We start from the raw sequence: 18,639 nt of genomic DNA, 5'->3' as shown, positions 1-18,639 counted from the left end.
ATTAGAGTGTAAGTTTGATGAAGCTTCCTGTCTCTTCTACCCATTCCCAAACCTCCTGGCTGCTGTAAGCAGGGGAGTCTCTACTACACTACCCTCTCCCAGAGCCTCTGGCTATTGCAAGGAGGGGAAAGAAACCTCTGCTATACTATCGCTACTCGTGCCTCCATTTCTTGGGTCCTCTTTCCCCAGTATAAATCTCCAGTGTGCCACAACAGCAGCAGCAGTGAGAAACTGATATGATTCTTGACAGTTTTGCAGCTTTCTCTGTTACTGCTTGAAAAAGCTAAGAGCAGCACAGGAGGCAATAGAACAGACTCAGGAAGACGATGCTACATTGGCTCATATTTGGAAAATTATCTCCACAATCACAAATGCTAGAAACTGCTTTGTATTTTTAAACAAGAGTTTACATTCTGCAGAAAGAGATGACTTAGGCTCTCACACTCACCAGGAAGAGAAACTCAATGCATTTTTTTCAAGGCCTGAACATTCAGGGGAGCGCAAGTCTCTGTTGTTGGGCTTTATAGACATGTTTGTTTACCTGGTGGGTTTTTCTGTAGCTTCGCAACTCTAGTTATGTGTCAGACCAAATACTGATCATATTCTCAGTTACTTTCTGGAGAAGAAGTTTGAGTGAAAAGAAGAGAGTATTAAATGCTGCCAGCCCTGAATAGATGGTTCATGCCACCCCCTGAAGCTTCTCCCAACAAAGGAGCCTAAAAGTTTCTACAGAAGCAACCCCAACTTGTAATCGAAGAATATCCTCCCTCCCCTTGCCCAGTGCTATACTGACTGTGATTCCTTTGATGCAGCTCTGCTCTTAATTACCTGATAATCATCTGAACTGCAGCCTTTACAGTTCAACCTCAATCACTTACCCACTGGAAGTGTTTAGGAAAGTAACTTCATCCTTCATTTGTTTCCTGAGCACTGCCCTACAGAAGCTGTGTAAGCTCTCTGAGGGCTTTGTTGGTTACAGTCCATGGCTTGCACATTGCAGAAATATAAATGTTAGGTCAAGATGCTCTGACAAGTTTTAAATCCATCCAGCTGCTGTTTCCTAAATGTGTCCCTGGAGTAGCTGCATGAAAGATGTTTACAATTAAAAAACTGAAGCAGCCAGTTAACAGCAGTAGAGAATTACTCTACCCAGCACCATCCATTAAATCTCTTTGAAAACTCATTGTCAAAAGCATGATCTCATTTAATATCAATGCCAAAGGAGCAGAAATATTTACTTTCAGTTCATCCTGTGGCTCCTGGGGTGTCTTTAAAGCACAGGCCCACCCTGGGAGATGCATAGCTCCTGCAGGGGCTCTGAGAGGCAATGTGACTGGAACATGGGAGCACACAGTGCCTGTGCCAAGTTTAGCAAGGTGCTGCATTCACTCCCTTCTGCCATTAGTCGGTTCTAAAGGCCAATGGAAAGAAGAGCAGGGTGATACCTTTAGTTTTTCCCCTCCTGATTTGACCATAAGAACATAAGAAAGGCCGTGACGGGTCAGACCAAAGGTCCATCTAGCCCAGTATCCTGTCTACCGACAGTGGCCAATGCCAGGTGCCCCAGAGGGAGTGAACCTAACAGGCAATGATCAAGTGATCTCTCTCCTGCCATCCATCTCCATCCTCTGACAGACAGAGGCTAGGGACACCATTCCTTACCCGTCCTGGCTAATAGCCATTAATGGACTTAACCACCATGAATTTATCCAGTTCTCTTTTAAACTCTGTTATAGTCCTAGCCTTCACAACCTTCTCAGGTAAGGAGTTCCACAAGTTGACTGTGAGCTGCGTGAAGAAGAACTTCCTTTTATTTGTTTTAAACCTGCTGCCTATTAATTTCATTTAATGACCCCTAGTTCTTGTATTATGGGAATAAGTAAATAACTTTTCCTTATCCACTTTCTCCAAATCACTCATGACTTTATATACCTCTATCATATCCCCCCTTAGTCTCCTCTTTTCCAAGCTGAAGAGTCCTAGCCTCTTTAATCTCTCCCCATATGGGACCCGTTCCAAACCCTTAATCATTTTAGTTGCCCTTTTCTGACCAGTGGAGCCAAAAGCTCAAAGGGAAAGAATGGAGCATCTAAGCTCCACTAAGGGGGAGCCAGTGCTCTAGATCCCAGCAGGGGCCTGACCTGCTGTAGTGCTGGTTGTGGGGCTAAGTGGTTTTAATGGCCAGAGCTCTTCCCTTTCCTGAAGGCAAACGTCACTTCCTTGGTGACACTCGGGTCATGCCTTCTTTATGATTGTGAAGGCTAGAATCATCTTTTAAATCAAAAGTGAGATTATGATATCATTGAAGAACTGTGAGAGCTGAGGTGCAAGACTTGTCTTTTGTGTCTATGCCCTAATCCATCCCTGCCCCTGGCTGTATCCAAAACCCGATGAAGCTAAGCCAAGCCCAATGGGTTTAGTAGAGTCTTTATGATCATTTTTTGAACATCTGCACAATCTGTTGTGAGGGTGGCCTCGTTCTGGCATCTCATTTTGGCGTCCCAAGTGGGTGGAGCTTTGGAGACTAGTACCATCTGTTTGTCTCCCCCAAATTCGAGCAATGGTAGGGAAAATGTTTCATTTCCTCCCTGTGCCTTTGGAGAAAATAGCACCAGTAGCTGTGCTCCCTGAGCAAAGGAAAGTGAAACTCAAGGTTCAGAGAAGCATGAGTGGAGATAGTGGCACTGGCTTCGAACACTTGGTCAAAACTGCTGGACAGATGAGAGCTCCATCCCCAAAGGTGCTGCCATTACATAGATGCTGGTTAGCTGGGGCATGGAAAAAAACTAAGACCAGCTCTGTATGGGTGAGTGGGTGCATGAAAGGTCCCCCTCTTATGCCAAGCACTTGTATGTGTGCATAATGGGAGGGGTGCCATTTCCTCTCACTGCTGCCATGTGAATGCCTTTCCAGTTAAACAGCCATTGTCTACCAGTGGCCAGGCAGATTATGGAAGTTGGACTCCATATATGTTTGCTTCTGTTTCTATATGATGAGGATTCAAACTAGCTGAAGAAGGGGTCTTCTTAGCCTTGCACTTTAGACACAGCACCACAAGAGAGAACCAAAAGAGAGGGTTCTTAGACTAGTAGTGTAACTTGCTCTTCTTATGTACCAGCAGCTAATGCTCAGTGAAACAGATGACGTACCAGCAAAAGTGGTATCCAATGCTGCCCCCTTTTAAAGAATGCTCATTGTTACTGTTTTTGTGCACAAAATTCATCCCAGGATTAGAATGAAGAATATTTAAGTCTCTACAAATGTAATGCTGTTGACATCACTTGAAAGTGATGCGCAGAATTGGTGCTTGTTTTTATCCTAGACCTTTTTTCTGTGTAACTGTGTTTAAATGTGGAGGCATTTAAGGAACACCAGGGAGAAAAGGAGATTCATAGCCTGAATTGTGTTCTGTATACTTCAGAGGAAGCAATCCTTCCACCCCACCACCCTTTAAACAAACAAAGAAACAAACCACAACTAAGAGTCACATTTCAAGGGGCTTGCATTTGATGGGAGCCATGCCTGCGCACAAGAAGAGGATTTATCCCAAAGCTGACACTTCTGTGCCCCTGTCCACTACATACATATTTGCAGGATGACCCTTATGTCATTAAAATTGCCAATAAGAAACAACGAGCATTCTTGCATTTATTTAAGGGATAAACTTAATATATTTTAAAGTCTAATTTGGTAATATGCAAGTAATATTAGACACAGGCCCTGATCCTGCAGTGGGCTGTGACCCCATGACACCCATATCCAAAATCTATACATTTAGGTTTTAAAACAAGGATTGCATTTACTTTTCTTAATGTAACTGATTTTGAACTGTAAATGGTTTATTTAAAACCAAAACACCCCGTGTCTGTGATCTTAAACCCTACACAAAAATTCTTCTCCAATTCTGTTGTGGTTTATGAGAGAGACGTTTGAAAACAGCCTTTCATTTTTTCCCCACTGCTTTGTACCTTGTGTTGTCACACCTGTGCAAAGTGGGTGTAACACTATCACAGGGGTGAGGGAGGGAGCTTGATTTGATAGTGTTTTTACACCCACAATCAGACCTTTCCCATAAATCAATCTAGCAACTTCTCTCTGTAGATGTGTCCTCCTTTGATCTCTGTGTGCTATCTGCTCTTGGGAGTAAGATTCCTTTTCCTGGGATCTCTCCAATCAGACTCCTTTCTGTACTGCCTGATTCCTGCCTGCATGCTCCTTTGATCTCTGGGATAGCGCGGCAGGCTGCTTGCTGTAGGGATCTCTGAGCTGCGGAGGAGGTGTGCGCTCTGGGTACCGAGCGGTCTCAGGTCAGGCAGCTGCATTCGTCTCCACTGCACACACACAGCTCTCACCCCTCCCTTGTAGGTCACCAACGTTTGTTGTCAAAAGTGCAGCAGGCTGTCTCTGAAACTTTTTCCCAGCGCGTGCACAAAACCCGCCTTCCCCAGCCCAAACCCATGCACACATTGCCTAATAAGGCTCCTGCTAACGCTAAGGCATTAACTGGCTCCGCGTTTCTCGCTGTTGTGAGGGGCAGGGAAGTTTTAAAAACCCCACTTGGATGGTGCAATTGAGGAACTCTGCAGGAGGAGGAAGCGAGCTGGCTGAAGTTTCCTCCGGGTCTCTCTCCCCCCCAGGAGGCTTCCCAGAGCAGCCGCGGCAGATCGCAGTGAGTAACTCCCTCTTTGCTCATTCATTCCCCGGCTCTCGGCGCTGCTCCTTTCTGAACCACCCGCTCCTATTGCTGGCTGGGGAGAGACCTTGTAAATTGCCCGGCGCGGGCGGCGAGCCAGGGAGCAGGTTGTGTCTGAGCCGCCTTCCGCCGGGGGTAATTCTCCTCTGCCTGCAGACTCGGCCTTATTGGAAATTACTTTTGCAAACAGGGTCCGCTTCAGCAGCAGGGTCGGTGCACGCGAAGGAGCCCAGCTCTCTGGCTAACTCGGTGTGCTTTGAGCTGCTAGCAAGCCGAGCCTGAGATCGCTGTGGGCTCGGAGCTCCATGGAAAGCTCTCGCATGTGAATGCATGGTTTGATTTTCCCTGCCCATGCAAACCAGTTTGCCCAGTGTTTTATAAAGGGGTTGTGGGAGTGGGCTCGAAACCAGCCTGTGTGAAATGCACTGGCTGGGTTTAGAGCTGAGAGGAGGACGGGAGGGAATGAAAACTTCCCTTCTCCCAGCCCTAGCTCTGTGTGAGAGGCCGTTTGGAAACCAGTCGCGAGGTGACAGTGAGGGGAAGAGACAACAGGAAGCGACATTGCAGAGCCTGAAGCTGTTTTGCATCGCTTGGGATTTTGTGGACAGGGACTTTGCAACTAATCTCCCGAGCGAAGGTCAGAGCTCCTCCTTGGCTAACGCACACTTCAATGCCATTTATTTTTATATTCTCATGCTTCATACAAAGTAGCACATACTCCTCCCAGAGCCACGGTCGGATTTTGTGAATAGCTTCTTTCATAGTAACTGTATTTCAAAAGGCTGCCCAGAGCTGATTTCTCTCTCAATCTGCTATTGTGTCGTTTAAGTGGTGCACTCACGCGAGAGAATAAAGAGATGTGCTCAGCTGAGGTTTGAGATGCTGAGGAAGAAAGGTGTTCCGGATGGCAGGAGCTGCAGGGAAGAAGGCTCTTGTGCCAAGTGTGGGGGAGGGAGGAAGACAAACACAGGGACAAATCCTCCGCTGATGTAAAACACCCTCGCTCAATTGAAATAAAAAATGTACTGAAGTCAACGGAGCAAGGGTGATTTACCCCATCTGGGATCTGTCATGGAGATGTACCCTAGTACTAAGCAGCAGCCAGTGATAGAAAAATACAGTTCATGCTCCAGCAGACCCTGATGCCAAAACACTGATGCACAAGAACTGGACACTTGAGTAGCCCTACTGAAGTCAACAGGGACTTCTTGCATAAGTAGAGAAGCATGTATTTAAGCACTTGGAAGACCGGAGTCTTGGTTTCCAACAAAATTAAGACCTCTCCAGCAATGGTGTGATCTCTGAAGTCCTGTCTCTTGCAAAACTCTCATAGGAGTTGTGCATCATTTGCTCAGGATAGATCTCAGAAACTAACACATGGCTCTTTATTGGTTCTGGCCCTGTATTTTTTTGGGGAAGTTTTTTTGTTTTGTTTTCTTATCAAGAGCTTTAGGGCATCCCATGAAGTTCTGCATGATTAAGGACTGCAGGACTGAGCCTAGATTACCAGGAATTCATTATTTTGAAAAACAGGTAGTACAGCATATCCTCTTATCAATTATTAATTAAAAAAAAAACACAAATGTCTTCTGTTTGCTAGCGGCAAAGACTTGTCTAGAGCAGATTTCAGTGGGTTAGGTTGTAATTACCACTGCAACTACTTTCACTCAAACATCTTTTGGGTCTTTAAAATATAAAGTGAGTGCATTCAGATACATAGAAATGTTTCTTCCAATGTATACTTATGTTCTTTTAAGTTTTAAGAAGATTTTTTTTATTGTAATATTGTGGACTGTTAACGTAATTTTTATAGTGTTGCTCAGAGCCCTGAGTGCGTCATCCTGGGGTTAAATTCTATTGACCTTATTCAGATATAATGCATAAATAGTGGTGGAAGGGGGTGGGATACTTAAAATTATTAGCTTGCTGGGAGGAGGGGGAAATTACTTCTCAGCACTCTAACTTCATTCCATAGAATAGCACACTTTGGAATTCTTTTCCACTTAATCCTCCCACCTCCTGTCTGCGCACATCTGGCTATTAGCTTGGCATCACTTCCTGGATGGAATGGCATGAAATTGACTAGCAAAGTCTGGAGATCTCTGATACAAAGATGGATACATTCTCCCTCTAAACTATCTGTTCCTTGTCTGTAAAGTGCAAATCAGGTCCCCAAACCAAGTATTCTGGCTGGGTGCAGGGAGATGCATAGGGAGAAATACTCCTCCCAAGGCTGAAGAGTGGTGGCAGAGTTGCTCCAGAGCCTAGAACATGCCCTCTACAAGGGAAAGGGCTGGAGGATAAATGCTATATTAGGTTGCTCTTTACCCTGCCCCTAAATTATTCCAAGCAAGCAGCCCCTGCTGAGTTGGGCTAAGTGACCTGCAAGGAGATATATTCCTTCTGCAGTGGCTCCCAAAATTTGTCCTTTGCCCCTTGGTGATGGAACCATGCGGGTCCCTCCATTGGGACCCCTCTGGCCCTGGAGATAAGGGCAGACTTTGCACCTAAATGTTCAATAAATTCCCAGCCTGTAGATACATTTTTCTCCTCTGGTTTTCCCCACTGGTTGGATTATTACTGTATTTGCTAAACATACTTTGGTTTGCAGGCTTGAGATCTTTTCCCCTCCCACAGCTAGGAAACTTACAAATAACTGGTGGAGTCTAGGAGTGTCATGAATTGGGAGGATATTTGTCTCTCTTAAGTATAGTATATTTACTAGTAATTCTCTATCACCTGGCATTTTTCAGTAATATTCAGTTTGATCCACCCCAATATTATGCTTGCTGTTTCCTCCTTATCTCTATACAGGGAGAACTTTAGAGCATTAATTAGCTGCATTTAAGTTTTATTGTAGAATACTCAGTATAACCTTTCCATAATGAACTCTTGCCTCAGTGGAGTATGAACATTCATTCCCATAGCTCAGCCCTCTATCACGTGAGCTATAGGAGTAACACCATTAGCTAGTACCAGTAGTAGGCTGTTCGCTACAAGGGGATGTGATACACGCTGGGCTAGTGTGGCTTACTGTAATAATGCTTACTGCTTTCAGTGCAACCAGAACATCCGAGCTAGGATATTATGTAAATGTGAGAGGCTCACTACGGTTAATATCCTCACCCTAATCTTTATTGGCCTTGTAGGGAAATCTCAAAGGGTCTGCTGCCAAGGAAGTTTGGAACTTGATACTCTACTGTTACAAGCATTTGATGTGTCTCCCCCTATGTGTACTTGCCCCACTATATGATGCAATCGAAAATGCAGGGGATGGCCTAATAAGATTCCTCTGACTAGCCTGTGTAATGCTGAAGGTGAAAATGTTCCTTAATAACACAAGACTGTGTACCATTTGCTCAGGATAGATTTCAGAAATTAACGCATGACTCTTTATTGATTCTAGCCCTGTTTTGGGAGGAGGTTTGTTTGTGGTGGTGGTTGTGGTGTTTTGTTTTTCTTACCAAGAGCTATAGAGCTTCCTTTGGACAGAGATTCTACTCTTAAGGCCAACCGAGAGCCCTAACCAAGACATGCAGGCTAAATGTACAGTGCTAGAGAGATTATACATGAACAGTTACAAATTACTTTCAGAACCCTCCTAAAACTAATTGCAGATGCAAATGGGGTTGAGGATTTGGGGAGAGTTCCAACGCACTCAAGCTGGGAGTGATGGGATCAACAAACAGTTGGAGCTATGATGATGCAGGCCATACAATAAATATATATAGATGGGTATATGCAGAGTTTTGGGCCCAGCTCATTAGAGAGATTGGGGCCAACATTTGTATTCTGAGCCCCACTCCGCTCCACAAGTTAGCGGTTGTTCAGATTCAGGGATTTGGTTTGAGCCTTAGAGTTGTCTCACAGTAGAGAAGAGAGGCCAGGTGGGTGAAGTAATCTCTTTTATTGGACCAACTTCTGTTGGTGAGAGAGATGAGCTTTTGAGTTTACGCAGCGAATCTAAGAAGCGCTCTGTGTAAACTCGGAAGGTCATCTCTCTCACCGACAAAAGTTAATCCAATAAAAGATACTACCTCACTCACCTTGTCTTGTTAATATCCTGGGACCAACATGACATGTCTCATAGCAGAGAAGAGACAGGAGTAATCTGTAGTGAATGTACAGGCCAAAGCCACTGAATTTAGGCTATGCCTACACTTAAACTCTGCACCACTGTAGTGCTTCAGGGTAGCCACTTACTACAGCGGCAGGAGAGTTCTCTCATCACTGTAGTTAATCCACCTCTGAGAGGTGGTAATTAGGTTGACAGAAGAATTCTTCCATCAACCTACAGCTGTCTACACTGGGGGTTAGGTTGGCTTAACTACATTGCTTAGGGGTGTGAAATGTTCACATTGCTGAGCAGCTTAACTGGGTTGACTTAATGTTTTAGTGTAGACTGGCCTCACGTCCTTTTGATACCCTAGCTCCCAGACAAATTAAACACAACCTGTAGTGTGCAGCCTGCGGTCACACTGTGGGGTCTTCTTCAATCCTGGCCTGGACCCTGCAATCATGGATGGGACTGTTGATTACAGTAGAGAGCCTGTCTATAATAATTATCTGCACATAAATGCCTCCACAAATAGAATAAAATACTAACTGTGAACCCATATCAAAGATGAGACTAAAGATGTTACTTGGCTGATTAGTGAGTTGCTGAACATTAATTTCTGATTGCAAACTTGAAAGGCTGATTGATAACTTTGTTCATAAAACAGGTCATAAGGTACTAATTGAGACATTTGTCTTTTAATGAGCTAAATCCAGCAGTTCTGATGCAGGCAAAACTCCTATTTAAATTAGTGGAAATTTTGGCTAATAAAGTTTTGTATTCATAATTATTTATCAACTATTTCTGCCTCTGGAGATTCTCAGGGACTGCTATTTCTCTCTCTCTCTCACACAGTGATGGAGTTGCATTGATGTAAGTGAGGGTAGAATCAAGCCCTTAATAAACAATTGAGGGCCTGATTCACAGAGATTAGAAGTCAATAGGGAAGATAGCTGCAACCCTGAAAATTAAACCCTGACATTCTGGAATAAATTTAGCTTACACTTCTGTAGAGGGGGAGATTCTGTGAGAAACTTTCTCTCAGTGATTTATTAACTGAGGCTTTTCAGGTTTACTGGAATTTAAGATGTGAGCCTAATCTACCTTTTGTTCATCCAGTTTGCAGGATTTAAGATTTTAAGAGGGTCTACAGAAGCTTCTCCCTCAGACTGCTTATTTAATTAAAGCGTCTTTGTGCATTATTTACATCTGAAACCCCCACATATCTGAGAATCTTCCATCTGTCAGAACAATGGTTTAGGAATAAACATCTTGAAAGGTGTCTGGTCAATGCTTCATTGTGAATAGAATCAAGGAAAAGAAATGGAGATTTGGGCCATAATTTTGAAACTTGAATGCCTACAGATCGGCACCTGCATCTGTATTTAGATACCTACATAGCAGTTGCTTGAGTTTCTGAGATGCTGAAGTGACTTAAATGGGAATTAGGGGCTCTCTGCACCTGTGAAAATCACAGGTGCCTAAATGTGGATTAAGGTGCATGTGCTTAGACATCCAAACTGGGGGAACTTTGGCCTTAAAACCAGCTGTCACTGGCTTCCATGGGAATTCTTCAGAATAAGCACACAGAGGATCAGACTCCTCATATGGTGGTATTGGTTATGCTTTAATAGTTCAGGAAATACAGTCTGGAGGCTGCAATCTTCTTCCCCCCCTTCCAGGGTGGATTTGATTTAAATCACTGTCAGGAAGACTCGATTTAATCATGGATTTCTATATAAAAGTGAATTCTTGTTGGTTGTTATTACCTTAATACATATACTTCACAACTCAGAGATGTAGGTTTCATTTTTAGATGGTACACACTATACATTTTTAAAGTGATTTATTTTGAAAACTTTTCAGATTAGTTTTACAGCTATATTAGAAAATGAATGATTGGTTATTTAATTTACCAAAGGTAATTGAAGCAGATATTTATGAAGTCATTGGGAGGTGAACTATCTCCAATTCAACAGGTTAATCATTAATATTTAGAGGATTTTATTCCCATGCTGTATTAGGAGGAGAACATCACCAGACAGTCATTTAAATTTTTATTTAACTAAAACAACAATGTTATGTATTCTGGATTTTTTTCTTCAACAGCTAACATATAATATTATTTCAAAAATTGTTGTTTTGTTTTTAGTTAAACATTCAAGTTTTTTAAAATCAGGTTTGTTTTTGTTAAAATTGTTTTTAACTAAAATAGTTAAATGAAATATTAAAAAAAAACAAAAACAAATTAAATTGACTGTCAGCCAGGTCAACATGAGAAACTTAAAATACTGGCTTCTGCAGCTAACTCAGTCATCTTCACTTTCATTTTCCTGTTTTTGTTCATAATCTGGAAAAGGAAAAACAAGCTTTCCTGCCTTTTTTCAGGTCCCAAATCATTTCTCAATTTGGAACGAATTAGTCCAAAGGAAGAAAATATTCTATTCTTCACCAGCAGAAGAAGCTATTGCTGTTAAAAGTGAGATTATCACTTCAACAGTCTCTGAATCCAAGTGCTTAAGTGACTTCCACCAGTTCACTGGTGTGACTTTCTTTAAAACATCATCAGCTAACATATATTTCTTGAATGGTTCACCCTTAGTTCTGAAGTTTATTGTAGTTGGCATCATGGAGGGATGATTGCTGGATGTCCATGTCATAGCCGACTCCTCTTCTTCAGCAGTTAAGGTTTGCCCCTGGTACCGAGTATTGAGAATATTTGCAAGAAAATGAGCTGGAGATAATGCTTGTCCCATTTGTTTTTTTAATGCTTGTAATTTAACTCTGTCATTGTATATTTCTCTTTTTAAGATCTCACTCAGTTCTTTCCAAATTTCAACAGCATCGGCAATAAAACAGCTATTTCCCTGCATTTTGTTCAAGGCTACAGAAATAGGCTTCAGGGTACTCAGCATGTGTTCAACATTTCTCTTAAGCCCAATGTTGAGAACTTTGGCTGTGACGGTGCCATCTATTTTTTCACGATTTTGTTCACAAACTGTCATCAGATTAGGCCAGTTCTTGATATAGTGCTCAAAACAGTCCACTACTGAGTTCCATCGCACGTCTTGTGGGAGAGTTAGCTTGGTTCCTCCCACTTTTTTCAGAGCAGCTGCTGCAAAGTGGTTGTTATGGAAGTATTTTGCAATTTCAACAACATTAGCCTTTATTTCTGGAACACTGAAGTCTTTGGCTAGAAGGTGCATCAAATGAGGATATGTTATTAGCTTGGGACTCTCATAACCATATGTTATTAGCTTGGGACTCTCTTCAGAATAATTTCTTCTCATCTTGGAGACATTTGCAGCATTGTCTGTGACCAAGCTGCGTACTAAACATTTGAATTTTTTTCACAGTTTGTTTATAGCATTTACTGCTGCTACTTGTAAATATTCTGCTGTGTGTGCATTTCCAGATGTATCAATTGTTTCTGTAGGAAGACATTCCCTTCTTCTGTTGTCACACAAGCACATACAACAGGATCATGGTGGACATTGCTTCACCCATCAAGACTCAGGTTAACAATTTTATCCTCTAGACCTTTTGCACACTGCTCAAGTTCTCTTTCATACACTTTATCCAGCAATTCGCTTGCAACATCTGCTCTGTTGGGTGAACTGTATCCTGGTCTTAATGACTGAACCATGTTAATGACGTGTGGGTTCTCAATCCTACAGAAAGGAGAGTTTGTTGCATAAACAAACCAGGCAATTTTTTCATCAATTACCTTTTTTTATAATCTGCTGGTTCTTATCACAGATTTATCTATGCTTGTTTCTGGATGATGGAGATTTTTTTTTTTCTTTTTGCTACAGGTGAGATGTACTGTGGCTATGTTACTGAAACACTATCATTGGCAGATAACTCTGAAACTATAGAAAACGATGGTGATCTTGAAGGTGGATAGTCTTCAGAATCCTATATGTTGAGGATGGATTCTCCTAAACAAAATAAGTAAATGCAGTTATTTAATTATTATTACCATACTGCTCATTTAGTATTACTCATTTCATTCACTGACACTCAGTACTACTTTAAAGGTGAAATTGTAAATGGAAGACCTGCCTATTTCAGCTATTTATTTTTTATAACAACTGAATCTAAAATAGAGTAACAACTATATTTTTTTGCTCAAACATGAGAATTCAAGAATAGTCCAGAAGGAAGACAGGCAGTCCTTAAGAAAGAAGTATGAAGTAAAAAAGTTTACCAACCTGAAGATCCTGCATGTTCAGACATGTTCCTTTCATCATCTTCAACGCAGCTTCCTCCTGAGAAGGAACACTTCTCATGATGTTGTTTCATTTGGGCAACCAAGCCTTGCAATTCTTTGTTGCACTGTTTGCATTTTGCATGCATGCCTGTCTTACCCACAGATAGAGAAACTTCATTAAAATATTCCCAAACTGGGTCTCTCTTATGGTCTGCTGCCATTATAGGTTTTCCCTTCTAGTGAGAGAATGGTATGGTTGATCTCAAATCAATGAAGGCTACACTCAGAAAGACCTCAAGACTTCTGGAATACGCTGCTCGAACAGTTTCACTTTTGTTTCTACTGCCTGTCCCTCCCTTCCCACATTTATCTCCAGAGTTCTTCTTGTCCAGATCTATTCCGCCCCCAACAATCTCTTATTCATTGAACTTTTTGAAACTTTGCACTTTTAGAGAGAGGTAAGGGATTGCCTCTGTGTACACAAATTTGCAGAGGGACAATAGGATTGAGGTCTGTTATTTCTCACCTCTATATATTTTATTTATTTATTTATTTATTTAAAACCATTTTTGTTGTTAACAAGCATGTTATCTCTGGAGACCCAAATCCAGAGTTTGAGAACTGCAAAACTGAGCATCTCTGATGGTATCTTCTAGACTGAGCACTGAGTCCCATTGGGTAGCTAGAAAGATTAACCTAAATAATCTATACAGAAGTCCCTGGAACCCCATAAAATTGGATCCCTAATCCATGAACTATTGGCACTCATTTACAAAACATTTCTTAAACATTACATGACTATATTGTCTCATACTATAGAATTAGCATTTATAATCCCTATTCCACAATGAGATATCTTAATTAAAACGATCTTTAGATTGGGGTTTTTCCTCAAAAAAGTTCATTTAAAAAAATCATTGATTTTTATCCACTCTGCCTCCTTCCCCCAATTTATGGTTTATAGTTTCAAGCATCAAATTGTCTTCTGAACGAAAGCAATGAGATTCATCTCTTGCCAATTGCAGTTAAGCGCTTAGTGTTACACTGCACATTCAGAGTACTCTCTCGCTGAATCCCTTTCCCAGTCAATTTGCTGCTACATGTTTTTGTATAATGACCCCAATATTGCCAAAGTTCATTGCAGCGTGTCGGCTCTTTCAGAGCTGTAGAGATGAGGCCAGCAAGCAAGCTGCTGTTCTTGCACTAGCAGTTGTCTTGACCCCGTCACCTCTTCTGTGACTGGATTAAATATATTTGTGCCATATTAATTCTTCAGCCAATAAGTGCCTTTTGTGTGCATGGGGTTTGGCTGGTTCCAAGGGCTGACGGTGCTTTCAAAATCACTATGCCATACTTGGTGATATAGTTGATGTGCCACAGGATTCAGAATGCTCATTGACTGTTGGTTTTCAGTTACTTGTTGTACTTTATTTAAAATTAAAGTCCTCCCCATCTATCCCAATTGTCGTTCATTCTGGTATAACATAATCTGTGTAAGGAAGAGGAAAGGTGCTTAAAATCCACAAGAGCCCTACTCAGGGAAGTGCCTTAACAGTGTAATCTAGTCCCTGGTTGAGAGCCATGCCAGTTAATTCTGTCCCTCAGGCTCCTGGCAAGTTGTCTGTATCATGATTCGCTGTTTCTTATATGATTTACATTAATAAAGAAGGGCCCATACCAGGTTTGTGTGGGATGAAAGGAGTCCATCATAATGGGGGACAGTTGAGAAGAATGAGCAGGAGGGTGTCTTTTTGGTATTGTCTGTCTTGATGTTGGGCCAAATTCAGAAGTCCTCACTCAATTTTGCCTCAGTCCTATTACCTGCTTAGGTAAAACTAGGGTTACCATATTTCAGCAAGAAAAAAAGAGGACGGGAGGAGCCCCGCCCTAGCCCCGCCCCTGCCCCTCCCACTTCCCGCCCCCCCAGAACCCCCAACCCTCCCCCCGTTCCTTGTCCCCTGACTGCCCCCTCCTGGGACCCCTGCCCCTAACTGCCCCCCAGGACTCCACTCCCTATCTAAGCCTCCCTGCCTCTTGTCCCCTGACTGCCCCAACCCTTATCCACCCCCCCACCCCCAGACAGACCCCTGGGACTCCCACGCCCCATCCAACCACTCCCCACCCCCTGACAGCCCCCCCCAGAACTCCCAACCCATCTAAACCCCTCTGCTCCCTGTCCCCTGACTGCTCCGATCCATCTCCCCACCCCTGCCACCTGACACCCCCCCCCCAGAACTCCCAAACACTCCCCCCCTGTTCCTTGTCCCCTAACTGCCCCCTCCTAAGACCCCCCCCAACTGCCCCCCAGGACCCTACCCCCTACCTGTACCCTGACTGCCCAAAACTTTCTCCACTCCCCCCAAAAAGCCCCCCCCGTTTCTTGACTGCCACCTCCAGAACCTTCCTGCCCCCTGACCTCCTTACCCTGCTGCTCAGAACAGAGTGTTGGGCTCTGTGCAGCCGAGCCGGACACGTGGCTGAGCTCCCCAGCACAACAAAACCCGGTCCCTGGCCCTGCACAACTAAACCCGGTCCCTGGCCCTGCACAGTGCTGCCGGACTGGGCTGCAAGGGAGCTGCCGGCTCAGAATGCAGGGCGGATCCGGCTCCTCTACAGCTGCTCCTGAGTCCAGCCCGGGACTTCCCTGCAGCCCTCCCAGCCGCTCACTCTGCTCTGACGGGGGAGGGGGAAATCCCGGACATTGTGAGTGCTTTACAAATTCCCCCCGGACGCTATTTTTAGCACAAAAAGGAGGACATGTCCGGGTAAATCCGGACGAATGGTAACCCTAGTAAAACACTCTCATTGGAGTCACTGGGAGATTTGCCTGAGTAGTGCCTTAGGCAAAGCTGAAGGAAGGTTTCAGGATTTGGCTACTCTAGAACAGGGGTTCTCAAACTTTTGTATTAGTGACCCCTTTCACACAGCAAGCCTCTGAGTGTGACACCCCCCCCCCATATAAATTTAAAACATATATTTTTTTTATATTTCACACTATTATAAATGCTGGAAGTAAAGCGGGGTTTGGGGGTGGAGGCTGACACGACACCTTCCCCCCCCCCCCAGTAATAACCTCCAGCTCAGTACTAATGTGGACACAAGAACAAATGGATATAAACTGGCTGTGGGGAAGTTTAGGCTTGAAATAAGATGAAGGTTTCTGACCGTCAGAGTGGTGAAATATTGGAACAGCCTTCCGAGGGAAACGGTGGGGGCGAAGGACTTGTCTGGTTTTAAGATTAAGTTAGATAAGTTTATGGAGGGAATGGTTTAAAGGAAAAATATGATTTTAGCCAAAGTAATACCATGCCATGGCAGGTAAATAGTATAATGGCTAACAAGGGTCAGGCTGGAGACTCTTGCCTATATGCTCGGGGTTTTACTGATCGCCATATTTGGGGTCGGGAAGGAATTTTCCTCCAGGGTAGATTGGCAGAGGCCCTGGAGGTTTTTTGCCTTCCTCCGCAGCATGGGGCAGGGATCGCTAGCAGGAGGGTTCTCTGCCAATTGAAGTCACTAAGCCACAGGATTTGGGGACTTCAACAGCAGAGTCAAGGGAAAGGGTAGGGACGGCTTTGTGGCCTGCAACATGCAGGGGGTCAGACCAGATGATCATAATGGTCCCTTCTGACCTTAAAGTCTATGAGTCTGAGTGACCCCCTGAGGGGTCATGATCTCCAGTTTGAGAACCCCTGCTCTAGAATGAATTAAGCACATCACACAGAAACTGACCCAGCAAATATTATTATTGAGGAAGTCTATGTACAGTGATCCTTGATCACCTCTAAATTCAGTCAGTTACGTCATTGTTATTGCTCATTGTCATAATGGTCAGTGAAATATGATGAATATCTTGTTGTACCTGGCTGGATTTAAAGGAGGCCAAAGGCCCTGTTTAGAGTAATACTGTTACCAAGCTCTTATATTGTATAGTGCAGGGGTTCTCAATCAGGGGTATGCGTACCCCTGGTGTATGCAGAGGTCATCTAGATATTTCCCAGTTTTACAACAGGCTACATAAAAAGCACGGGCAAAGTCAGTCCCAACTAAAATTTCATACAGACAATGACTTATTTATACTGCTCTATATACTATACACTGAAATGTAAGTACAATATTTATATTCCAGTGAGTTTATTTTATAATTATATGGTAAACATGAGAACGTAAGCAATTTTTCAGTAATAGTGTGCTGTGACACTTGTATTTTTGTCTGATTTTGTAAGCAAGTAGTTTTTAATTGTGAGGTGGAACTTGGGGGTACACAAGACCAATCCTGAAAGGGGTACAGTAATCTGGAAAGATTGAGAGCCACTGATATCGTGCTTTTCTTCTTAAAGCACTTTACAAAGGAGGTTTAGTGTCACATATTCCCATTTTATAGATGTGGAAACTAAGGCGTACAGAAGTAAAGTTGCTTGTCCAAGATCACACAGCAGATTAGTAACTGCAGAGCTGGAAGATCTCCTGACACCCAGACCCCTACCCTATCTGTTGGACCATAATGTTTTCCAGTATACACAGGCTACTTAATTCAGCTAATCATTTAGAACACAAAGAATTGGAAAGTAGAAAAGGCTGGGAATGTTGAATGTTCAATATAAAAAGAGAGAGTGCGATATTAAGGCTTTACTCCACTTTCTCATAAAGCTAGCAAACTGTCAAGGAGATATCCGTTCTTGTCCATTATCTGTTATTCTGTGACAAACAAAACTAATTATGTAGCTTTTCAATGCTTTTTGCTTGTTGGCTAGTTTTATTACATGGGAAACACTAATGTGTATAAAGATTGGGGAGATTTTAATAGCTGATGCATTAGGATCTTTGTCAAACGCTTCTAGTTGTTTTTTGCTCCGTCTGTGATACAGAGACGGTTTTACAACAAACCAAGAGGCAAAAATAACAAACTTCCCTCCAGGGCTTCAAAAGTTAAGTTATTATGAAGCTAAACACAAGCCCAGGGCAAAGATTTCATCGTCTTAAAGTGGAACTTTTATATGCTATCTTTTCCTGTCAGGTTCTGTTTTATCCCACAAGACCGGAAATACAGCTTTGCTGATTTTTGATGAGGTATGTAACTTCCTGTCCTCTAAGAGAGTTTCAGCTATGTTTGACCAGAATGAAGTGGTTCAAGATGATTGAGTGGACTGAAAATTCCTGTTTTCCTATAATGTTAGGATTTCTGGATGTCTTTATTGATGTCTGTAGTTTATTCATTTAAAAAAAAAAAAGAATTGAAGCTCTTCCACCAATATGGAACCATTCAGTGGTTTTTTCCTCCCTCCAAATAACTATAATTTAGTTTGGCCTAAGCTATTGTATTTCCTTTCTTTGCGACCCCTCCCCCTCCACGTTGGCCTTCCATAAACTTGCCCATTTTCTTAGTCTATAATAAAATGAGTTAAACAAAAATTGAATGTAGAGGCTGCATGTGGAAAAAACCCAACCCATGTTTTTGAAAATGTGTGGATATGCACAGTTATCATTAGACTCTCTCTGAGACAGTGGCCAGAGTGGGAAATTACCCTGTCTGTAGAAGAACATTAATCTGCATACTCCTGTGGTAAATCATGTGGCAAACTTTAGATTGGCTGTCAGGGGGTCTCTCTGAAACCTTGAACGATTTTGTCAAAAGCTCGGCATCATGAAAAGCTGGTGCCTAACAGCGAAATAGAT

The 18,639-nt window shown here is 42.8% G+C and overlaps 2 protein-coding genes across 4 annotated transcripts in view; one reads left to right on the top strand and one right to left on the bottom strand.

Annotated features, from left to right (window-relative positions):
• Positions 1-4,113: 4,113 nt before the first annotated feature.
• Positions 4,114-18,639, top strand: part of MYLK (myosin light chain kinase) — a 303,266-nt gene continuing 288,740 nt past the window's right edge. For 2 of the 3 annotated variants that reach the window (XM_042843095.2, XM_008167811.4), the window contains exon 1: positions 4,114-4,669. In XM_042843095.2, coding sequence (XP_042699029.2) covers positions 4,562-4,669 — 108 coding nt within the window. In that variant the 5' untranslated portion in view covers positions 4,114-4,561. Of the gene's footprint in view, positions 4,670-5,177; positions 5,331-18,639 lie in introns of all 3 variants that reach the window. The other variant, XM_042843094.2, reaches the window with a different exon arrangement.
• Positions 10,584-13,444, bottom strand: LOC135974306 (uncharacterized). The gene is made up of 2 exons (XM_065561516.1): positions 12,965-13,444; positions 10,584-12,691 (listed from the first exon to the last, which is right to left on the bottom strand). Exon 2 carries the CDS (start codon positions 12,038-12,040, stop codon positions 11,192-11,194), a length of 849 nt encoding a protein of 282 aa, XP_065417588.1. The 5' UTR covers positions 12,041-12,691; positions 12,965-13,444; the 3' UTR covers positions 10,584-11,191.

This window comes from Chrysemys picta, chromosome 11 (genome assembly GCF_011386835.1).
Source record: "Chrysemys picta bellii isolate R12L10 chromosome 11, ASM1138683v2, whole genome shotgun sequence".
NCBI classification, from domain to species: domain Eukaryota; kingdom Metazoa; phylum Chordata; order Testudines; family Emydidae; genus Chrysemys; species Chrysemys picta.
Note: the sequence above shows the minus strand (reverse complement) of the source record. Positions and strands in the feature narration are given on the sequence as shown.

What these genes read in the sequence shown, in the direction of transcription:
- LOC135974306 (XM_065561516.1), bottom strand. Translation starts at nt 12,040, where the DNA reads ATGAGAAGAAATTATTCTGAAGAGAGTCCCAAGCTAATAACATATGGT.